The sequence below is a fragment of the Poecilia formosa genome, unplaced genomic scaffold, assembly GCF_000485575.1.
Source record: "Poecilia formosa unplaced genomic scaffold, Poecilia_formosa-5.1.2 Scaffold90, whole genome shotgun sequence".
Classification (NCBI taxonomy): Eukaryota; Metazoa; Chordata; class Actinopteri; order Cyprinodontiformes; family Poeciliidae; genus Poecilia; species Poecilia formosa.
Genome location: NW_006800029.1, coordinates 931,666 through 954,669, shown reverse-complemented (window position 1 = coordinate 954,669; position 23,004 = coordinate 931,666). Strand labels below are relative to the sequence as shown.

Genomic DNA, 23,004 nt, shown 5'->3' with positions numbered 1-23,004 from the left:
GGGGGGATTTTATTCACCAAGCCTAGCATTACCATCTATGTCACAATACCATCTGTCTTCAGGGAAGAGAATGGGTTTGTTGTATTGTCATTTTGGATTTTCATCAACAGCCTCAGAGTCTATTAATTCACATAATTGCATTAAGCGATTATTTGTTCTTCTTTTTGTCCTGTTCGTGGCAGCTTTACAACTATAAATGCTGCTCCTGGGGTTGTGTGTCAAAGAGGAGAGGTCCAGCTGTGGAAGAAAGTGGTTCAATATGAACAGAATTAATGTTTGACGAGCTTAACGAGCTAACAGGAAAATACAATATCTGCCCCATCAATCATGGCCACTGAAGGGAAACGTACACAGATGCACACACACCTCATTAACGACACATAATTATGTTTATCACCAAGATGCTGTCGGTGCGCTCCACATATATTTATAGATTTCTTTTTGGCTTAAATCAGAGAAAATGTAAAAAGAATCCAATTTCCTTGCAATGACCTAATGCCTCTTACCATCTGAAACAGGTAATAGGTGTTGAATAATTGCAAGGTCTCTCCAGGACTTGTGAGAAGATAGCTGAGCATCGACACCAAGGAGCCATAGAAACCCGAATTCTGTGGCGAAGGTCGCCATCTAGTGGACACTAAAGTAATAACGCCCCGTAATCGCCAATGTAAACAGATGTTTATTAAATATAATTAGTCCATGAAAGTGCTTTGTAATGAAATGAAATGAAATGAATCATATGCCAGTGCATAAAATTACAGTATTATTAGAAGTAGGATTTATTTCAGGAATTTAATTCAAAAAGCAAGTTTTGTAGAGAGCAATTAGGAGAGTGAAATATTTGAACTGTTTATTCTGTTCATTTTGATCATTTTATAGGTTAAAAACCTTCAAACACAGTTTGCCAGATAACTAAAATATGACACTAGATCATCACCAGGTGGCCTCATAAAATCATCACTGACTTTGGAAACCTCATAAAGAGCTTAAATAGCTTGGATTCCACTTTTCCTCAAGACACTGGAACCTTAATTTCCAAATAAATTGCAAAACTTACTTTCATCTGGGGGAAAAAAACCCAACAAAAAACAGCCTAGATTCTTATTAGAAGCTTAGGACATCCATGGTTCAGGATTGCTTAACACTAGGAATGTTTTAGCCTTTTCCCCAGACATGTCTGGGTGTTTTTCCCTGGAGCTCTGACTCCACCGGAGCACAGTTCAAACTTTCTGAATTTCCTCCAAATACTTGAATGGTCAATGCTTCAAGGCTTTTGTAATCCCTGTTGCTAGTGTGCCTTTTTCAACCATTTGTCCTTCCAATAAGGTTCTGATGCAGCCTTGTTTGAAAAGCCCAGTAGCAATGACCTCTTGTGTCAGGTGTCTGCAACTTTCTACTGTGAAACAATTTCCCATGATTGCATCAACCATAGAATCATTTTGTTGATCTTATGTCCTTTTATTCTCAGACAAACTGGATTTTAGGTTATTTTTAGTTGTAAGCTATGACCATAACACTGATCAAAATCCTGTCAGTAATGAATCTATGTATTGGTTACTGAAATGATTTTTTTTTTCTAATATATTGAGAGTTTTCTGTAACTATTCATCTAAAAGTCTTTATTTTTAATATTCATAAAATATAAAAGCTAAAGTTGCTAACATTTCTTTTGAATTCCTGTATTTAACTTACAAACTTCAAAGTTCTGATAACAACAAACATGTTTAGAAGGCATCTTCTTTTACCTATAACAAGACTGTAACCATACAGGTGGTTTAATAACTTTTTTACATTAAGTAGTCGCATTGTACTTTTTGTTTTGTACACACCACACATCATGCTAAAAAAATACCAATGATATGATGAATGTTTGAGACGGAGCTGTTTCAGTCCACTGTGACGCCTTCAGGTAACTCCACCACCACCGGAGCACAGTCATCCAAGTCTGCATCAAAATCCCAGCAAAACTTCTTAGTCAGGTGGGCTTTGAACTTCTCTGCTTTCTTTCGCAGAGTGCTGTCCACACCAGGTCCGGTGGCAAACTGGAAAAAGTCCTGCAAAATAAGTCCAACAGTAGTGGAGTTTGTCATTAAAGCTGCATTACGTAACTTTTAAATATATTTAAAAAAAAGTTTTTATATATTTATTGAAACTATCACCATGTTGTACTAGTATACTGTGAAACCTGTTAAAAAAAACTCTGCCTTCTCCTACAGTCCTGCTGTCATCTACAGAAATATGCCGCTCAGTCAGAAACAACCAATCAGAGCCAGGAGGAGGGTCTTACCGCTGTCAATCAAACTGGTGTATGTGCTGCTCACACCCTCCCCCTTTTTCTCTGCTGCTAAACAGCTAGTTTACCGCAACAGAGACTGCCAAGAATGTTCAAGCTTTCTTGTAATGAAATCTGTTGTTGTAAGACGTTTCTCCTACATCAGGACATTATACGAGGTTAATTGACAGCACTGAGACCTTTCTCCTGGTTCTGATTGGCTGCTGTGACTGGGAGTGGAGCATTTTTGCAGACAGCAACAGTAGCACTGTGAAGAGGTAGAAGAGCTAATATTTTAATAGATATTTGTCTCATACCATATAGTCAGGAATTTTTGTAACAGTTACATACTCCAGCTTTAGCCCATTGGATAACACGTAAGCACTTTCAGAGAAAAAGTGGTTAAAATAGATTGAAAGCCCTCCAGGCTTGGAGTCTGCAGGAGACCTGCTGATTCTTGATTGTGTTGATTGTATTTGTATCTGACTGTATGATTAATCTGTAATGAAATTATTTTTGACTGGCTTTTATCTAACATTACATGTTGTTAATTGGATGCTGTATAAATTAACCTGAAACTGGATTGAAGTCTTCAGTAGAAATGCAAATATTTTATTGGCCAAAAAAAAAAAAAAAAAGTTCAGATAAAATTCATAATGAAACCGTGAGTGCAAAATTAAAGCTACAGTGCGCGTCAGTGAGTTAATACACTTGACTTTTGATGCTCAAGGAAATGATAATGCAGTGTGTTGACAATCATTACTCAGAAAGCAAAGCTAGTATACCATTCACCTCCTGAGGTTTCAGATTTAGTAACTTTTCTAAGCGCTGCCCCTTTACCTGGAGTGTGCTGGTGAGGAAGTTACTCTGCGAAACGATGTCAACGAAGAAGTCCGGGGGTACTTCTCCAAGCTGATGGTAGAGCACAGTGATGAGGCCCAGATAGAGCTCCTTCCGCTTCCTCATGGCGTCCTCTGAGCGGCACAGCAGAGCCAGCAGACACTTCCAGTGCTCGAAGCCCTCGTACACGTTTCCGACCAGGAAACACACGAAGGCAAACTGCAGCTCACCTAGAAGAGGTCAGATGAAGGAGTTTATTTTTATTTTTTTCAAAAGAAATGTAACAGAATGGTTATGACTAAGAATTAATACACTTAGCCTACCAAGCAGGTTGAGGGGTTGGTCCGGGTAGTTCTGCTCCAGCACAGTCTCCAGGGAGTAACTCAGGTCCATGCTGCATCGGGTGATCTCTGCAGGAGAAGCTCCAGGAGGGTAGGTCTTCTTGGGAATATCTGAGAAGCGTAACTCTGTGCCCTCCCTCTGCTTCATCTTCGGAAGCCTATCGAGTCCCTCTCTCATACTTTGACAGGCTGTGTCATTCCTTGGCTGCTCTGCCCGGTCTTTCGTGTGTCTGAGCTGCAGCTCAGGGATGATATCACTGAAAGCACACACTCGACCTGACAGAGGCTGCAGGTTAACAGCTAGCTCCTGGCTGATCTGGTCAGTGAGGGAAACCCACTTCCTCATCACCTCATATGGATAGGGACCCAAGTAAGGATCCAGCTCTCGCAATGTGCTCCGGATTCGGTTCACCTCCTCGTCATTCTTTGAGGCTGAGAAGTCCAGGTCCTCTTCTTTGGGGTCCCAGTGGGCCAACAGAATCTCTCTGGGTTTAAGAGTGAGGAAGAGGCCTGACTTAGGACCAATTTCTCCACCACAGCTTGGAGAGTTAACGGAGCAGAAATGGAGGAAGTGGAGACCCGGAGGTATCATCTTCACTCCTCTAAAGCGAGGACCCACCTGCCAGCTCTTGCAGTCTATCCCCAGTTCTGTGCCCTGAGGAACACCCAGCAAGACCAGGGTGGCTCCTTCCTCAAACAATCTCAGAGCAACATCTGGATCCATGTCCACACAACTGCTGCCCGCCATGTTTGACTGAGAACTGCACACCGGGTCCAGCAGGACAACTCAAAAAACCGAGGTCTGCTCTCACCTGTTAAATGAGCTGTTCATGTCCGGAGCGCTTCGCCTCTAAATATGAAAACACACACGGATGCTGTTCAGCTACACAGTTAGAAAAATAGCTGTCCATTCATGTACTCTAAAAGAAATATTTTCATAACAACTTTTTTGTTGTCCAAAAACCACCTTAAAGTTGGCCGTTTTCCCCCCAAAACGTTGGGAATTCGTTTGCGGTAACACTTGTGTCACATTTTCATTGGTCCGGGCGGAAACTGCGTAGTTGTGGAAGAGTTCCGCTCATCTAGTGGCGTAGAATTAAAATTAAGAAAAATAAACATTGTAATAGTTGAAAAACAAACAAACAAACAAACAAACAAACAAGCAAACGTTTCAATTTTTACACATTCTGTAAGGATTTTAACGTTTGTAAGGGACTTCACTGACCCAATCTACCAGGCGCTATTAGTAAAATTTTACAATACAACACATTTGCAAGAAAGGATATGTTATCTGGGATGTTGACAACTGAGAAAAATAGAGTAAAAAGAAAAAAAAAACACAGTTTTAACCTAATGACAAGAAAAATCCGTTGAGAAATAATACAGGTCAATCTAGTATGATAATTCAATTATTCCATAAAAGATTCTAACCTGTATCATAATTTCTAAAAACATTAGATGACTGTCATTTCAACCAAAGTGATTAGGAGCCGCTTTGGAAGGTAAGGTGAACGTACTGTTTAAGAATTTTTTCACTTTACCATTAACTTCAAAGGTTTTGGGGAATATTTTGTGATAGTGCTAGTGTTGAATAGCTAACTGTTGAATAGTGTGGTGTACTCTTCCTAAGTTAGTGGACAAAAAAGTGCTTTTTAAAATGTGCAAAGTTTATTGTTTAATACCCTAAAGCTGCTTTTTGCGTCAAAAGCAACCGTCTCCCACAGACTTCATTAGCTTGTCAAATTTGACAATCAAAGAGAACTTCTAGTGGCAAGTCTTTTGCATTTTTATTATGTGGTATGAGTATTTTATGGTTATAGTGACATGTGGCTTACAAACATGATACATAAATGTTACATCAGGAGAGACCTTGACAATGTGCATATTATTAAAGTATTTGCATGCACTTATGATACTCTTAGCTTATCTGTGGTTATGATGAAACATATAACGAGGAGCAGTGGTGAGATACAAAAGACAGGCAGATTTTATACACAAAACACTGAGAACTTAACAGCAGCAAACATTTGTTATATTCCATTAGAAAGAGAGCTGTGCATAAAAAAAAAAGGTCATTGAGTTCTGTAGCGGTGCTGTGAACATTCTTGTCATCTGGTATCTTCGTGAAAGGGTGGCACAGTTTGTCCTATTTAGAGAGAACATGGACGCTCTGAAGTTTCTTCCAACAAGTGATCATCAGCTTTATAACTCGGATCATCCTCAGTCTCCTCCTTTTTTTTCCTTGTATTTTTTTGACAGCTGAACATGAGGTTTTCTTTTCCTGTAAAAAGAATAAGAAAATACAGCAGATTTATTTGAATTATATTTAACTCAGTGATTATTGGCGACAGCTTTAAAGATGGTCTTTTTTGTTTTGTTTTGCTTTGTTTTTTACCATGTAATTTGGACTGCAGTTTTGAATGATGAGTCGCTCCATGCTCCCGATTGGCTTTTCCAGGTCAGACTGCTTGCCACTGCTCTGACACAGTATCTGCTGCGTCATACCATAGATGGACATCAGGATGCGGCGTTCCTGTCGAGACACGACATCCCAAAAACAAAACAACACAGGGACAAGGTTTGAATTAGTTTATCACGCCTGACAGGTTATAGTCAAACTGTATGAGATTTTCAGAAAAATATGTCTCAACATTGGCCAACATGAGAATTATGGGACAAACTGTGGTAGATTGTTTACCCTGTCCATGGTGCTGAAAGCAACTATGAATGACTAAGTTGCAAACACAACAAAACTGAAGAAATCAGAACATCTTAAGATGGACAATTTTGCAGGATATGTTATTAACATGAAAGTGAAGAAGGACTCAAATTATTCATTTTACTAAACACATATTGGATCAATCATGTCAAACAGGAAGTAAGCTGCAGAGGAGGAAACAAAAAATTGGAAAGTAAAAAAAATGAATATTTAAATATGATGTTAAAAAATCAGTACTGAAACAATATCAAATGATAGGAAAGAATAAAATCATTGGGTGACAAATAAAAAAAATCTAAATACATTATAAATACAAATAATTCTAAATGCACATAATTCAGCTAAATGCTGACCTAAATCTTGTAAGCTGTTCATATTTTGGTTACTGTTCGTGGGTCTGGTGGACTTTCTGCATTTTATTGCTGAAATTTAACCCAAACAAACAAATCTTTTTATATGAAAATATAAAATAGATGTTCACTTGATCTTAAGTACATCAATGTAAACATGATGTAATGGATAACTATGAATTTTTGCCTTTTAACTTTGAAAACATTTTTAAAAAAGTATCACATGTTCATGTTTGCTGGATGTCGAAAACGTAATTTTAAAAAGAACAAAACAAATGTATGTTTTTACCTCTAAGATTTTATGATAACTTGTGTTTTTGCTCACCCAAAGATTGCTTGAGATCAGCAAATACACCAAAAACAAAAGAGCTGCTGAAAGCCTGCAGCTAGAACGCCTCGGGTCAATGGGTTGCTGAGAGTCGAGCCCCTGACATTATCATTTCCAAATAGTCACATGTTGACTACACCCACACACACAAAAAAAGTATTTTTACATAATCATTGTATCTGTACAAATTACAATGTTTGTGGTGCATCTATTGATTAAAAAACAAAAATCCCCATTTTTTCAAAACCCAGTTTTTGGCACAGCCTGTGAGTAAACTTTATGGTTATTTGAACAGTTTATCTCAAAAACAAAAACTGAATTATATTTAGAACCAATCCAATACAACTTGAATTAAAACTTAATTTTGTCTGCTGTAAGTGATCACGAAGCACTCGCTAAATGTAGATACTTTACCATAAGCATCTATACAATTTCCCTATTAAAATCTCTATGAGGATGTAAAAGGGTTAAATGCTTCGCAAATAAGTAAAAGCATTTTAAAATCAACTCAGTCCAAATTGATTATTTCCCATGCACTTTCTTCTCCAGTTTGCTTGGTGTGGTGCCACTTACTTTTCCAGAGGGACAAGGGTCTCTCTCCTTGAATGTAGTGGCTGAGCCAGTCAAATTCTGAAGGAAGAATCACAATTAGTGTTTTCCTAAAGTAATTACTGTGCATTCGTTCTGTCTTAAAAGAGAAGAAAACAGATCCCCAAGTTCTACTTTTAGATCACTGGAGGGCAGCGTGTCATTAAAAATCAATCATGATCTCTTGTGCATGACAGCTAAACGTTGACAGAAAGCTGATAAAATAGTTCAAACAAGCAAAAACCTCGCGATGTGCCATTTGATCCTACCAAATTTTGCAGCTCAACAAAGACGACCTCTCGGTAGGAGTCCAGTATTTCTTTATAGTTACATCCACGTTTACCACAACAGTTGGCCAAAATAAGAACCACCAGGACACTACGGAGCAAAGAACCGGTCTGACACTGAAAGAAAGAGAGAAGCGTGTGAAAAAAAGACAAATCAAACGATATATATCTTCTTTAGATTAGAGTAGAAATAAATATTCACAGCTCATCTTGCTCCTTGTGCTTTATCAATGTGACTAAAGACAAATAGTTCCGCAAAAAAAAAAAAAAGAAAAAAAAACCTCACCCCGAACAGGGCGACCTTCAAACATCTCGCCTTAGCGCTGCGTAAAAACGCGCCAACGCACTTACCATTTATCATGATTTAATGCAGGATCCTCAGACGAGCAAACCCATCTCTGTTGGTGGCTGGGAGATCGGAAGAATTTCTTTGGATTCTGCAGGGCTCATTGTAACCAAACCTGCTTTTTTTTCCCCCCCCTCTCCTTCCTCTTCTTCAGTACTTTTGTACTTCCTCCAATGCAGAGGTTAATGTTGTCGCTGTGAGCGGTTCAGCGCGGTGCTCCGTGGTTTCCAACATCACCAACGTAACAGCTGCTCCTATTTCCTTCCCCGTCATGGATGGTTGCCGATGGGCTTTGGGTTGCACCAAACTCCTGTCCGATCAAGTCGAGGAAAACTTTTGCAATAAAACACTCGGCTTTATCCTTTCAGTTTCGTTTGAAAGACTTGACCCCAAAAATAAGGGTTGGTTTGGTACCGCGTTTAACTAAATTTTGAGGTTTGTTTTAAGTTTGATGGAGCATTCCTCTGAAAATTATTTCCTTTTGTATATGCCTATGATAAAATAAACATCACATAATGAATCAGACTTCAGCTAAATCAAAAAGTGTGTCAACAAAGAACAAGTCTGGGAAATGCATGGGGGGAGTTGGACATGGACTCAAAAGGTCTGGGAAAGATTTCTACTCAATAAAGCCATTGTGCTCTCTCAAACACAACTTGACATTTAAACCCCAACAAATATAAAGTAATAGAACTTGCTTGGAAAGAGCTGCTTTTACCACAATGCACTTTTTTGTTTTCATTGGAAAATGTAAGGTACAAGACCAAAAAGAAAAACAATTTTTAAAAAGCAATATAAATCATCCACATGCACGAGATGGCTGGAGAAATACAGCAAACATTTGAAAAACACCTGGTTCATCACCTAAATCTGTGAAATGTGTCCATTTATCTTTCCCTTGTTTACATTTTAGAGATTTAAAGTTAAGTGAGATACTGTCAGAAAAAGCAGACATTACTGTACATTTACTTGATTTTAATGAAAACCCCAAATATTTATGGTGACGTAAAAATGTCAGTTCAGCAGTCAAAACTGCCTGAAGCTGTTCATGACTTGACTCACCTGCTTGCTGTTTAAATAGGTGAAAAGTGAGCACGTCGTCAAAGCAAACAGAAACAATGACACCTGAAAAACTTTCTCTGAAGTTGCATAATGTTACTGTTAAATCAGACTTTCTTCATGCTGTTACACATTCCTGTGGTTAATGTCTTTATTTCTTATGGTTATGAATTTGACAGAAGTCTGGGAATTGTGAAGGATCATGATGTCGCATTTGGGAATTTATTCCTGTTTACACTCCAAACCTTTCCTTCAAGTTAAGACAAATATTTAGATAAAACATCAAGACTTTTAAATTCAACTCGGAGACGTTGATTATGCTTTGATAAAGTCAGATCTTCAGTGAGATTTTGTGTTTGCTCCTTTACCTAGTTAAGATACAGGGGTGATTGTTAGTTATTGATTTTATGACTAAGACCAATGAAATCTATTTCGACTGATGCGTAAATATTGTAATTTTGGAATCTATCTTTGTAACATAGATTATATTCCTTTCCATAAAATATCTACGGAATTCTGGCGTATTAGATGAATTAAGTAAAATGATTTATTTAATCGGAAATGATCAGATAGGCTGAGACTGATTAGAAAAAGTCATTTATCGATAAATGACTTTTATCGATAAATGATAAAAGTCATTTATCGATAAAATATATAAATTTATATATCGATAAAATATATAATATCAATATATAAACAATATATTGTTTATATATTTTAAGATATATAAACAATGCCCCACCATTTAAAAATCTTTTTTAATTACAATATATGAAGTATCACTATATGAAATAGGTAGGAGCATTATGATGTGGATCGAACCTTGAAGTGTTTTCCAGGAAGATAAGTAAAAAACTGAAAAAAAAAAAAAAAGAAAGAGATCATCATTAGGCTGTTAAGTACATTGCAGAGGGGGGTTTACTTTGCAACAAGACAAACAAACATGAGAAAAGCCTAAAAATTAACAACCTTAAATGTCTGAGTCAAAGACCTTATTCAATGTGGCGCTGCCGAGTCACCCAATGGCTAGTTCACAAAAACTGCTGGTTTTACTGAATATTGTTACTACAGTCATACCCATATGGGTAACAGCATAACATTTGTCATTTTTAGATCGTCATTATTTTCTGCAAAAAAAAAATCCATGTTTGTAAAATGATAAACCTTAAAAAAAAATTAACTTTGTGTGAGCTGGGAAAAGTCCAGGTAGAGAATAAGTGTGTCCATAGCTGATCCTGGTGACTGCCAGAGTCCTCCAGGGATTCTTGGAAGTTTCAGAATGTATTCTTAATCTTGCTGGCAACCAGTGCTAAAATTTCTCCAGTCTTCCTCTGCCAGTTCAGGACGTGTTTGGACTCGGCGCACCACAGCTCTCCATGGCGGGGCTCTGCATTCTCACACCGTTTCCGCACCTCTTCCTGTTGCTCCTGATGGATGCAGACCATTAGCATTAACGCTTACGATTAAAAACGCAGGAAGAAGCCACGAAGCTTTTGGGAAAAAACACTCATAATACTTTAAACTGTATGGCGCTAAAAAGAGAAACTGAAATGTAGAGTTAATGATTCACGAGGTAGCACAAAAATAAGTTAGAGATCAGTACCTCTGTGCCGTGCTGCAGCTCAAACTTGTAGAAGAGAGCCCAAGCGTCTCCCAGGTCCGGCTCAATCTTTACTGTCCTGAGGAACCACTCTCTGGATTTGGTGATTTTACGCTCACTCCAGAACAACCTAATAATGCATAAGTTTAAATTCAAAAATATATATTTATATAAAACATTAACAAAAATCTAATTTCAGTCATTTGATTTATAAAGGTATGTTATTTGTGACAAAAGGACGGCACTAAAATGTTGCAGCCATACTTTGCCACAGCGAGCAAGACATGGGGATCATGTTCACACTTCTTCAAAGCGTCCACACTCTTTGTCTTCCTCTGGGGTCTGGCTTCCAAGAATACGGCCTCAGCCCACAGGATGCCTAACGAAGAACAATGGGGAAAGAAAAATTGACTTTCTAAAAATGTACAAAACGTGAGCTGCAAAAGTGTAAAAGCCTATTCTATTGTCAAGAATAAATCAAAAGTGGAAACACTTAGAAAGTGCAGCCAAAAACATAGAATACATTGCGATTATTTTAGTTTAGTTTTATTTCAGTGGAAACATTTAAAAATGTTGATTTTTTTTAACATCTAGTTTAAATTTGTTCAATTTTTTTTAACTCACTTAAAGAGCCAATGTGGTTTGTAGCCAGAGGAAATAAAAGCTCAAAATTAGTGTGTGATTGAATTATTCTTATTGCTTTTTCACAAAAATTAGCTCAAGACCCGAACTAGTTTAAATAATTTCAATTATCTTTATTCACCAATGAAGAATTACCAATGTTCTTCAGTTTTCTAAGGAAAAAAAAAAGTATTTACTGAATAAAAGAATGTGTTTTTTATATATAGATATATTCTTACCTGAATTTGGGCACTCCTGCAGGGCTTTGGCCATTAATGTGTTGGCTATGTTTTTCAATCCAGCCCTGTACTCCAACCTGACAGACTCAAGCCTGGTAAACAAACACTTAAATTATTTCAAGAAATTCCTGGGTGAACATGTGTTCATATTTGGCTAAATTTGACTTTCAGTGTTACAGTGAAAATATTGCGCATTATGGAGAAAATCCAATAACTCATGTAATTCGATACTTGGTCCAAAAATGATAAAACACAATGTAAAAAGATGTCAAAGGACATCCTTTGAACCTTGACCTCAGATAAAATACATTCACTTGTGTTTTCTCACCACAGGTCAGGGGACTGCGGGTTCTTCAGCCGTGCTTTCTCCAGGATCGCTCTGGCTCTGGTCAGCTGGCCGACTCTTTCCTCGAGACGAGACAGCAGCAGCCACAGAGGAGCCGAGTGGGGACATTTTTTCAACTGCAGCGGCAAAATAAACATAAACAAACAACTCGTTCTACTTATTCGGACACACACCGTGAAAAGTACCAGTCGTAAGCACAACTTTTACTCTGCCTTACCCCTTGGTTATAAGCTTCTCTGGCCTTGTCCATGTTTTCACACTGCTCCTCTATTTGGCCTCGCATCATCCATAGCTTGGGGAAATCCTCATAATGTTTCAGAGCTTCGGTGCACAACTCCTGCGCAGCTTCTATGTTTCCCAACACCCATTCTAGTTTCACAGATTTCATGAATACCTGTGAACATGACGGAGAAAAGATTTGCCTCGGTCAGAAAATGAGGACAGATGCATTCCAATGGACTGCCCTCCCATCAACAAAGACATAAAATAGAAAAAAAAAAAAAAAACACACACACACACACACGTAAAATAATCTGGCATCCTTGCTAGGAGATTAACTGAGTCATTAACCCATAAATGTGTCTCATCCGACATTAAAAGTAAGGCTCCGTGAGCCTATTATGCAGGGATGAAAAGGGAATGTAGCCAGGTTAAACAGATGTGATCGTTAATGAGCTCAACTAACAGCATCTGTCAGACTGAGTGTCCCTGTTTGTAGGTGAAGAAGAACTGCAAGCCTGAACCTGAAGAGACCAGAATGTTTGAAGAGGCCCGATGAAAGATGAATCACTAATAACTTGCTTTTAAACGCGGCTTTCTACAAAAGAGATCATTACAATTAGATTACAATTGTGAACCACGGGTCACTGAAAAGCTCTACTGATAGCAACACAGGGGGTCATACAGGAGTGGTTATGGTCAAACTGGGAATCCTCTTAAAAAAGCTTTTATCTCTCAGATAAAGAAAACAAATCATAAGGCTTGTTTAAAAAACAAATCCTCCCAACATCTTTTAGTAATTTCGCCACCCCCTTTTCACTCACCCGGGCTGTTGGTGCGCTGCTGCGAGCCTTGGCCAGCAGTCGACGGGCTCTTTCGTACTCATTGTTTTCAGACTCCAGTTTGACGGCAGCCAGCCAGATCTCTTCGCTGTTGGGATTCGCCTGGAATAAACAGTAAGGAGCAAGACAGAGAGGGGCTGAGTGTAGCACAGGACAAGCAACAAAGTGTGACGAGTCAACTTCTGCATGATTTTTGTTTTCACCTGAAAAGCAAGAGCAAGGATACTTCTTGCAGCTGGAACGTCATTGGCCAGCCACTTGGACTTGGCGCCCATAAGCCACAGCACCTCCGCTTTGGGACAGTGAGCTACTGCTCTCTGCAGAAGGGCTTCCAAAGACTCCCTGAGACGGACGGAAGGAGGAACAGACGCAGTTGATGTGATCCATGAGGGGAAAAAAAGCAAGAGAAAATTAGACACAGACAATCAGTCAATAGAAGAAAAGAAGAGTAGTTAGTAAAACTGTTCACCTGGTGCCATGGTTCTTCTCAAAGTAGGCGGCACGTAGCCACACGCTTTTCTTACTGGGAAACACTTGCAGGGCGTGGGCATAAATGGCCCTGGCACACTCCAATGCTCCATGGGCCACACACTGAAACACAAAGAGCAGCTGTTACACTTCCAACAGGAAACTCGTGTATAAAAAAAAACATCTGCTGCACAAGTCAGGAGTTCACTAACATTCACCACGGGATAATTATTGACAGTTTTAATGATGCATTTGAAAAATTTTTCCAAAGTGGACTGACGACACAAATAAGTTAAATGTGTTAAGGCGTAAGCGTGAATTTAACGCAGTAGTACACATTCAAAATGACACATAGACTCAGATATAGGATCCCAGTTTTAACATCCAGTCTGTCAGCCAGGTACAGACAAGCAGCACACATTTTGTAAACATCAATAAGGTTCTGGCATTATTCTGTCGGGATATTTGATCATTGCTCTTATCAGGAATGGAAAAGCAGTTAAACTGGTGGCTTTCCTGTCAGATGCCCAGCATTTTAGTTTAATCATAGTTTTGATGTGTGTTTATATGTCTGGAGGAGTCAAAGTGAGGCTTTCAAACGTAACCCTATGTGTCAAGAATGGTGGTGATAGCAAGTTTTTTAACTTCACCAAACTTCAAACAAGATGTTTGAAAATTGGTTAATGATCCCAACCACATATTGAAACTGTTTTTTAGAAAGAAAGAAATCAAGTTTCTGGAGTGGCAATGACCTCAACCCTGCTGAAGAGCATGGTGTACGATTGAAAGTCTATGATTTAAAGGAGCTCTGCAAAGTCTGAAAAGCTGAGTGGTCAAACTTAAACCCAAGATTAATGATGGCTACAAAAAGCACGTGATTGTTTGTGGGGTCCAGATGCCTGTATGAATAATTTTGAGCCTGTGAGAATCAAAGAAAACCAACAATAAATCCAAGCTATTTGTTGAATAATCCCATTAAAAGCTCATGCTTTATACTGATGATGAGTTCGTGTTGTGTCATCGTTCTAAGAGACGACCGGTGTAAAGAAAAAGCTAAAACATATTTTTCTCTGAAACCCACACTGTCTGCATCCTCCATCCACGTATGCTTGCGGTCCTCCTCCTCGATGCCAATCCCTATGACAGCCCTGATCACCGCTTGGCAGGTGGCCACACTGCCTGCTTTGTCACACTCCTCTGCATCCTGCGTGACAAGCAGAAACATTTAGACAGAAACGTCTCTGGGTGAAGAGGAAGAATGCAAAGTACTGAAGGCATGAACTGTTGGCACCCATTTTAGTCTAGCAATCAGACTGGAATTATGAGGAAACGTAGAAGGGAGTATTTACACACCTGGTGTTAGAGGAAAAAGTGTTTCACGACAGATACCGGAGATCCTTGGATGAACCCTGGTTACTGATTAACATCCATGTAGATGACTTACAGTTTTATATATACATAAACTCTCTTTTACAGAGAGCATTCTGCTCTAAGGAAAGCCAACTACCTGAGGATAACATGAGGTAAGGCACTGATTAACCTAAAACCTTAAACTTTCTTGCAAGCTATAGTGGACGTTTTTCCATCATTTACACTTAACACAAAGCGTAGGTAGACAGAAAAAAACAAGCCATTTACTTTAGGAAAAGAAAAACTATTCGACAGTCGGTTATTGCAAAATAACTGAACACTAGACATAAACGTCAGTCAGTGTGCTGGCATGTTTAGTTTCATTCAGTTGAAGTAACACTGGAGCACTTAGCCAATATCTTGGCATTCTGTCAAATCAGAATGAATCCAAGCGGGCTACAGTTTAAAGGTGCAGTCATGATATTTTCCACCTTATTTTGATATGGTAGTCTGTGATTCAGAAGGAAAATAAAAATGGAAAAGATCAACAAGAATGTTTTTTGTACATGCGATGTTAATGCATTAGAACAGAACGAAAGTTTATTGAGGCCATTTAAAGCCAATGTGTGCTGTCTGAGAGCATATTCACAACAGGAAAGTCCTTTGGTCTGTTTGTTTGGTCCACACTAGTTATTTTGGTATGGACCAAATAATTGAAAACACCCTAAACAAGGCCAAGTTTGTAAAAGTTGGGAATATAAAAACATGTAAGCAATTTAAAAAAAAAAACATAAACAATCTGCAAAGTCAGCAGGATTTTTACAGCATAAAAATCCCGCTGACTCTGCGGACTCAGGCATTTTGAATCTACCAAGTCATTTGAAATCTGATTTTTCATCTGCTCTATAACGACCGACAGACCTGTATCCACTGCTCTCTGTTGATTTCCACACCATTGGCCCGCAGGGAAGTTATGGCTCTGTCAATGATCTTTTCCACCATCTGAGTGTTGTCATTGGCCTCTTCCAGCTTGGCAGCAGTGATCCAGATGTGGCGATCGGTGGGGATATTCTCTCTGGCTTTATTCAAGACACGGCGGGCGTTCTCATAGGTTTCTAGTCGGGCCAGAGCCAGCCACAGCTGATGAAAACCAAAATGTTAATGTTTGCAAAAACCTTCCTGTGTGGCTAACTGCTGCACAAAATCTAGTTCAAAATGAAATGTTAATATTAGGGGTGCAGTGATCAGAATTCTGCAAACGATTTCCAGTTTTGGTCGAGCTTTGGCCTGTTGACAATGATTTGTTTGTAACATAAGAAGAAATAACAACTTCTATATATATATAGTGGACCCCAACCATATATACTTTCTCTGAGTATTTGAAACCAAGCATCATGTGAAGGCCAGGATGTTTGAAGCTTACCTCTACACTTGTAGGGCAACACTCAACAGCTCTGCTGAGCATAATCCTCGCATCTTCTGGCTCCTCAAGCTCAACAGCTGCCTTCCACAGTCGAACTGATTTTGACACGTTCTCCAAAGCTGAAGGAGACAAATACACACTATGTGATGACAGCATGTAAAACATTTTGACACACGATACACAAATGCAACGGCTTAATCACTCTGTTAAAGACACAAACATTCAGGCAGCCAGATAAGAGCCATTTTTGGAGAAAAGCCACTAGAAAGCTCTCAACCTGGACCAAACACTAAGCCGAGTTGGAATGCAGACCTGGAAGCTGAAAACGCGGAGAATGAATCAGAGCAATGGGTCTGCCAATTCAGCACAGCAACACAGCTAAATCTCTAAACAAAGTAAGCCGTTACTTGTGGTCATTCACCAAATGCAATAAAAACAGTATGTGTTTCTTGTTTCCTTTAACAGTTTTACTACAAATGTTTTTATGTGCTGTGACTCAGACACAAGGCTTATTAAGTGAATGCAACTTGACCCAAAAGTGGAAAAATAGGAATAAGTCTGATGTGAGAACCTATAAATCAAATCTTTTTTTGGATGTGGAGTTGCACCTGCATCCAAGTGAGACTTAAAGTTGTACTAATTTATACTTAAAATTATTGTCAACACCTTTTTTTTTTCCTTTTCATGAAAAGACATCAGACATGAAACTGACACACTGATTAGCTGTCAAATTACCATGGAAATCACTTCATGTGTGAAAGCGGTTCAAGTAGCGCATTTGTAGTCGAGTTGGGTGGGAAGCAGAGAAAGAAGTATTATGTATGTTGTCAGGGAAGGCAAAGCAGAGACGTTCAAACATGTAGAGGCGGAGAAAGATCCTCCTTAGAGACTGCTTCCATCCATCTCTGTCAGTGGAGTATGCTGCTGGGAAACACTGGTGCATGTGTGCCTGTGCGTGCATGTGTGTTGGGGCATTGACACCATGGTTAAATGCAGGGCCCGGCCTTGAAGACAAGCCAGCAACACAGCTGCCAAATGTTACTCTGATAGCTTTGTGTGGGCTCTTTTATGAGACAATCAACAGATTGGGACTGGCCTTGAATTCTAGCCTGTCAGAAATTAGCGTCTTCCTTTTTGGCAGCAGAGCACACGAAGCTCACAGCAACGTTTATTTCCAAAACAACTGCTTCATTAGACGATGAGTGCAAAAAGAGGAAAAACACAATAAACATAATGAGTTTGTTGATGTTTTTTTTTTTTCTTCAGAACTAAGAAACCATGACCTTACCCTTCCTGAGGACTCGCTTCTTGGCTCTGATGTCTGTCTCGAGCTCAGCTGCTCTGATGTAGATGCGGACGGACTGCGGTAGGTGGCGGACAGCCTGAGCAACCACGGCTTTAGCGGTGTCACCGGGTTGGAGCCTTGCAGCCTCCAGCCACACATCTTCGCTCTGGATGAAAATCAGATCAGAAATGTTCTTCTCAGCAGAAGTGTAGAGACTCTTTCAGCAAATGTATTTTTCTCCAGCAAGAATATCAAGTTTTAACTTGTCTCGATTAGTCACCGAGAACTAAAATGATGCAACCAGTGAAATATAATTTATCTTGACTATACTATCCCATATGTGTGAGACCTTTTAAAGCCTAAACTGAGTTTGCTTTCAATCTATTTGTTGTCTTTACCTTTGGACACATCTCTGTGCCCTTCATGATCAGGTTTCTAGCCACCTGCAGCTTGCCTGTCACCTCCTCCAGCCTGGCAGAAGCAATCCAAGCAGGTGGATGGTGGGGGTTGGTCTCTCTCACTGACTTCAGCAACAGCCGAGCCTTTTTAATGTCACTGGACACACAGCCAAAAAGTAATCATCAAACAAGAAGATGAAAACAAAGGGTTGCATCTTCTTGATTATCTTTAAGAGCAGCTTGTTCCCTACCTGATGTCTCCTCCATAGGTGGGAATCATGGAGTTGAGGTCTGTAAGGTAACCCTTGGGATCAACAACAGTCTGTCCACTGACTGAATCAGAAACCTGGAAGGTAAACAAGGAGAGAAAATACAAATGACACTTTAGATCTAAAGCCAACATGGCAAGAACTAATGTTCCGTATTTCAGAATGTTTTAAAGGTCACCTGACTGAGCCTCATATCCATAAGCGTGTTCCTGGCCTGGCCAATCTTCCTCATATCCAGCTCTCCTGTCCCAGGAGTCATCAGACCCGGGGTCATGCTTCCTGGATATGGTGTGTTCAGGCCTCCCAGCTAGCAAAGACGGGAAGCAATAACAGAATAAAATGCAGCATTTTAGCATACCAATATCTATAAAACATAGATTTCAATGTTAAAATAATGTATTGCAGAAAGTTTTTACTGAATAAACCATGTTTGCAGTTCTTTATGGTAGACTATTCTGCAACATGCACATCCATGGTGTATAAGCAAATTGCCTTTTTATGTTTTATTAAAAAATTTCTACTACGGCTTATGTGACTGTCGATACCTTCTGCAGTTATCTCTCGTCAAGATAACATAAAGCAGACAACACTGAGTGCAGCTCTCACTGAGACATCCTGACTCCTGCTGGAGCTGATTGTAACTACAACATATAATGTTCAGTGCCAGGCTTTTATTACAACTTATGCGTATTTGCATAAATACTGACCCCCTGCAACGGATCAACAGAGGTGTGATTCTCTCCGCTCTGCAGGTGTTTAGAGAAGAAGCTGTCAGGGACGGGGGTCAGCTTCTCATGCCGGGGATTCCTCTGACGCTTGTTCCGTGCATCTCCGACTTCAGGGATGCTCAGCCACTCCTCCTCTGACACCTCTGCCAGCTTCCTCTATAAATGATTAGGAAGAATTAATAAAGGTTCTTCCTGGAAACTCATCTTCTCGGTCACCGAAGGAAAGAAAATCACCCAAATAACTACGACAGTAGAGGAGCTGATTTTTTTTTTTTTTTCAAACTAACACTGAAATATAACCAATGAAGTAAAAAAAAAAAAGAAAACTTTCTTGCTGCAAGAATAAAGAAAATAACAGGAAAAACATCAAAGCTGAGAAAACATTTTTTCTGTGACCCAAGAGAGACATGTTGTCACAAAGGAATATAAACGATCATAAAGTAACAAAGGAGGCAAACTAAATTTGGATTTATAAATCTAATTTGTGAAAATTCAGGTTTGAAGGATAAATCTCTGTTTTGGTTGAGTCATTTTTTTCTTCAAACAAACTTGTAGTCAAACACCTCAAGTTTATTGTGGCATTCTAAACAATAATCCAAAGGCTGTCAATTTTAGAGTAAATGGGCTCCATAATGACCAATCATAAGTTTCAGTAGTTTTATTTTTGACAAGAATCAGAACAACTTTCTTAATAAAGTTTTCACTAGCTTGTGTATTTCACAATTTTACAAAGCAGTTAGACAAATACAGCAAAATAAATGCACCATTCTACTGTGTCATCTGTCATTCTGCACATTGAAACAGTTGAATTAATACAAACTACAAGGTGGTGGATATTTTGATGTAAAATACAACAGAAGTACAGCATGTCAAAAGTTTGGAGACATAAGAAAACATAAAAAAAAATGTCCCACCTTCAGATCTGAGAACTGCTGCTGGATCTTTGGTCGCTCCATACGATATTTTTCAATTTCTTCCTTTTCTCTCAGTTCCCTATAAAAGCACGTCAAACAATCAATGTTAGAGACACATGCAGCACCTTACCTAAACGCGAGTATTTTATTCCCAAGTTCCTCTAGTGACCTTCTTTCTTTGCGTCTTTCGTCCATCCTCTTGTCCAGAGCTGCATATATAGCGTCTGCTTCTTCGTCATCTTTCTCATAAGGCCCGCTGGAGAACAAGCTCCCTGCATACCCATTAAACTTTAGGGATAAATGAGACAAAAACCTGTTAGGGGAACAGTTTGCCACGGTTTTGTCATCTTACATTTTTGAGTGAACAATTTAAAAATTTGAACTGCATCATGAAGTCTAAATGTAAAATAATTTATTCATAGAAACCTCATCGTAGTTGGTGTCATTCAGGTCTTCATCATCATCGTCCTGATTCTTTTTCATCTGGTCCCCAACCGTCCTTTTCCCCGGAGGCGCGTGACGGTCATCCACGGGATCGTTGGCATCACGAGCAGGACCAATATCCGACCGTGTGGTGAAACCAGTAGCGCTACGACACAAATACTGATTAAAACCTTCCTTCAGATCACAGAAAGGATGGTGGGTTGAAAATCAAGAATAAAATGAGATGAGTGTTGAGAACATTTTGTTCTCAACACTGGGTTGAGTTGGATTGTAATTAGAATGTATACAGAGCTGGATCGTATATAAAGCTAAATATAAACGAGGCCTGTTTGTCTTGCAAAGTGTCTTGAGAAGACTTGTGTCGTAAATTGGCGCGTTTTAAAGAAAATAAAATAAGTAAGCACGATGAGCGCGAAAGGTTTTGACTTTAACTTCGAAATAAACTTTTAACCTCATAAATAAGGAGAAATTGGGATGTCAAAATAACGGTTGATAATTTTATTACATTTTATTAAATTAAACTAAGTTCGCTTTTGTTATGATGAGCAAGCTTAGATTACAAATATACTTACATGATTCAAACATAATCTTAACGTTTTATTTCATATAATAACAACATTGGTCCTGTAGCTAGGCTAGCTCCTTAGCATTAATTTAGCTTACCCTCTGCCTAGACCGGGAACGTAGCCCAGCGGAGCAGGCATCCCCAAAAATGGCTTCTTCTTTTTCCCCATGAGCGGAGAGGCAAGGGGCATTACAGGGGGTCCTCCGCTGGCCCCCGCAGCGGCAGTGCCGCCCGCTGCTGTTTTGGGGACAATTTTAGTGGCTTGCTTTGCAGCATTGCTAGCCATCGTTCCTCTAACGACGAACCTCCACTGGCGGATGAACAACAGCTTAACTTCCGCTCCAAAGAAACGGCAACGAGTCTGCCCTTCTAGAAGACTCTGTCTAGATTAAAAACAGCGCCCCAACAGGTCAAACTGATTATAACTCATTTTAATTCAATCTACGTTATCTCGTCCTTAAAATTTTTAGCGTGAAAAATGTGTGTTCTTTTCTACAAACCTGGTTCTGTGGGTCGGTGACTGACTGATGTTAGACTGTAAAACAATTTATTCACACATGTTCGTCAACTGTGTTTTAAAGTGGCCACAAAAGGGCGCCACATCCATAAAGCAAAGAGGATGTGCTTTACTTTTACTTTAGTCAATGTGTTAGCCACAAAAATAAAGAAGTAAGGAAAGAAAGGAAGGAAGAAAGGAAGAACAAAGTGAAAGAAAACAAAAATTGTTATACATGCATGTTCCATTTTTTCCACTTATAATATAGGAGAGTTTTCTTATATAACTTAAAAAAGTTGCACTTGAGTCATTGAGGAATAAAGAGGCCACTGCTTTTTTTTTAAAAGAGAACATTGGCAAAAGTTGAATATATTACGAATTGTAAATAAATTATTATGAATTCGATATCATATATGACATCAGGAAATTGTATGTGAACCGATTGACACAACAAGAAAATGATTGGGAATTGACATGGATTCTCCAGTGACCGCTATATTGTATTAGTATCAGTCATTTATTTATTTTTTTTTTGGGGGGAGGGGGGGCGCGTTTTGAGAAATTTCTGCTTTGAAAGGCAGAAAACCCAGTTCTCTGCTAAAGATGTTGATCACTATTGCTCAAAATGTAACTTGAAGAAGAAATAGAATTTTTACACCATAGTCTTAGAATGTTATCTTCTGGTGCTCTGCTCATTCAAGATCCACTGATGGAAAATCAAAGACATTTCTGTATCATGATGAATAAAAAAATGACAGCAAGTAGAATCCACACACACTTCCCACTTTGTCTGAATAAGATGTGGTCCATTCATCCCATCTTTCAAGACTACAAAGACCAAGCGCGAGCACCGACAGTGCTATATGGCTGCATTAGAGCACATCAAATGGGTAACTATTATCGGAAGTGACATGTCACATAGAGTCCTTTGGACATATGCAGCACCCAACTTTTATATTTTCCTGGGAAAAGCCTAGTTAGAATTTATGTGACTATGTAAAATTACAGACCACACTCTTTTCTCAAAGAATAAATGCATTTCTTTGAATAAACTGATAAAATAAGTGGAATACAAATGGATAAGAAAACCCTGTCACAGCTTTTAAATTTTGCTTGAATGACGTCCAAAGTGAGCCCAAACAATAAGCTGTCATGTTCAACAAATGGCTTTCCAAATCACAGCTAACTGATTTCACCTGAAAATGATTTTCAAGAGGACTGAATTGTAGATAACCTAGGCAGAATTTAATGGACAACTTATCAATAAACAGAAATTGCATTAGTTCTCGGAATCATGTTCCTTTGTAAAAATGCGCCAGTACCATGCTAATTTCTGCTTCCTCATCTTTTTTTTGTTTTTTTTTTTGTTGATAAACTACTTAAGGTTCTATATTTAAGGTGGAAAGTTTGACATTTTTCGTGCAATTTTTTTAGTTTTGCATTATTTTGCCTAAAACCACCTCACTACTGGCCTCTTCAGTCAAACCGTTCTCAAATAGTTGAATTTTTCTATTTGTTGCAGCAGTACAGCTTGGCACAACTTCATCACAGCAGCTTTTACATCAAAATCTGTAACACCCACATTTGGCATGTCTCTTGGCTCCGCCCACTTTGCTGGAATTTTTCAAAACTTGCCGTGTGTGTGTGTGTGTGTGTGTGTGTGTGTG

At 39.0% G+C, this 23,004-nt stretch overlaps 2 protein-coding genes across 2 annotated transcripts; both read right to left on the bottom strand.

Annotated features, from left to right (window-relative positions):
* Nucleotides 1–663: 663 nt before the first annotated feature.
* aar2 (AAR2 splicing factor) lies at nt 664–4,507 on the bottom strand. The gene is made up of 4 exons (XM_007557653.2): nt 4,421–4,507; nt 3,436–4,303; nt 3,113–3,342; nt 664–2,054 (listed from the first exon to the last, which is right to left on the bottom strand). Exons 2-4 carry the CDS (start codon nt 4,199–4,201, stop codon nt 1,887–1,889), a joined length of 1,164 nt encoding a protein of 387 aa, XP_007557715.1. The 5' UTR covers nt 4,202–4,303; nt 4,421–4,507; the 3' UTR covers nt 664–1,886.
* A 5,510-nt stretch (nt 4,508–10,017) lies between these two features.
* On the bottom strand, nt 10,018–21,178 carry prpf6 (PRP6 pre-mRNA processing factor 6 homolog (S. cerevisiae)). The gene is made up of 21 exons (XM_007557651.2): nt 20,940–21,178; nt 20,259–20,421; nt 20,002–20,120; nt 19,833–19,911; nt 18,898–19,074; nt 18,369–18,497; nt 18,173–18,267; nt 17,922–18,078; nt 17,527–17,689; nt 16,239–16,357; nt 15,737–15,955; nt 14,547–14,669; nt 13,467–13,588; nt 13,201–13,339; nt 12,980–13,099; nt 12,154–12,330; nt 11,919–12,052; nt 11,591–11,682; nt 10,995–11,109; nt 10,734–10,860; nt 10,018–10,557 (listed from the first exon to the last, which is right to left on the bottom strand). The coding sequence occupies exons 1-21, from the start codon at nt 21,125–21,127 to the stop codon at nt 10,405–10,407; spliced, it is 2,910 nt and encodes a 969-aa protein (XP_007557713.1). The 5' UTR covers nt 21,128–21,178; the 3' UTR covers nt 10,018–10,404.
* Between the last annotated feature and the right edge of the window lie 1,826 nt (nt 21,179–23,004).

Coding starts and splice junctions, on each gene's coding strand:
- aar2 (XM_007557653.2), bottom strand. CDS start 4,201: ATGGCGGGCAGCAGTTGTGTGGACATGGATCCAGATGTTGCTCTGAGA. Junction 3,343..3,435: donor CCAACCCCTCAACCTGCTTG/GTAGGCTAAGTG, acceptor GACCTCTTCTAG/GTGAGCTGCAGTTTGCCTTC. Junction 2,055..3,112: donor TCCTCACCAGCACACTCCAG/GTAAAGGGGCAG, acceptor CTTATTTTGCAG/GACTTTTTCCAGTTTGCCAC.
- prpf6 (XM_007557651.2), bottom strand. CDS start 21,127: ATGGCTAGCAATGCTGCAAAGCAAGCCACTAAAATTGTCCCCAAAACA. Junction 18,268..18,368: donor TGGATATGAGGCTCAGTCAG/GTGACCTTTAAA, acceptor TTTACCTTCCAG/GTTTCTGATTCAGTCAGTGG. Junction 16,358..17,526: donor GAAGCGAGTCCTCAGGAAGG/GTAAGGTCATGG, acceptor TGTCTCCTTCAG/CTTTGGAGAACGTGTCAAAA.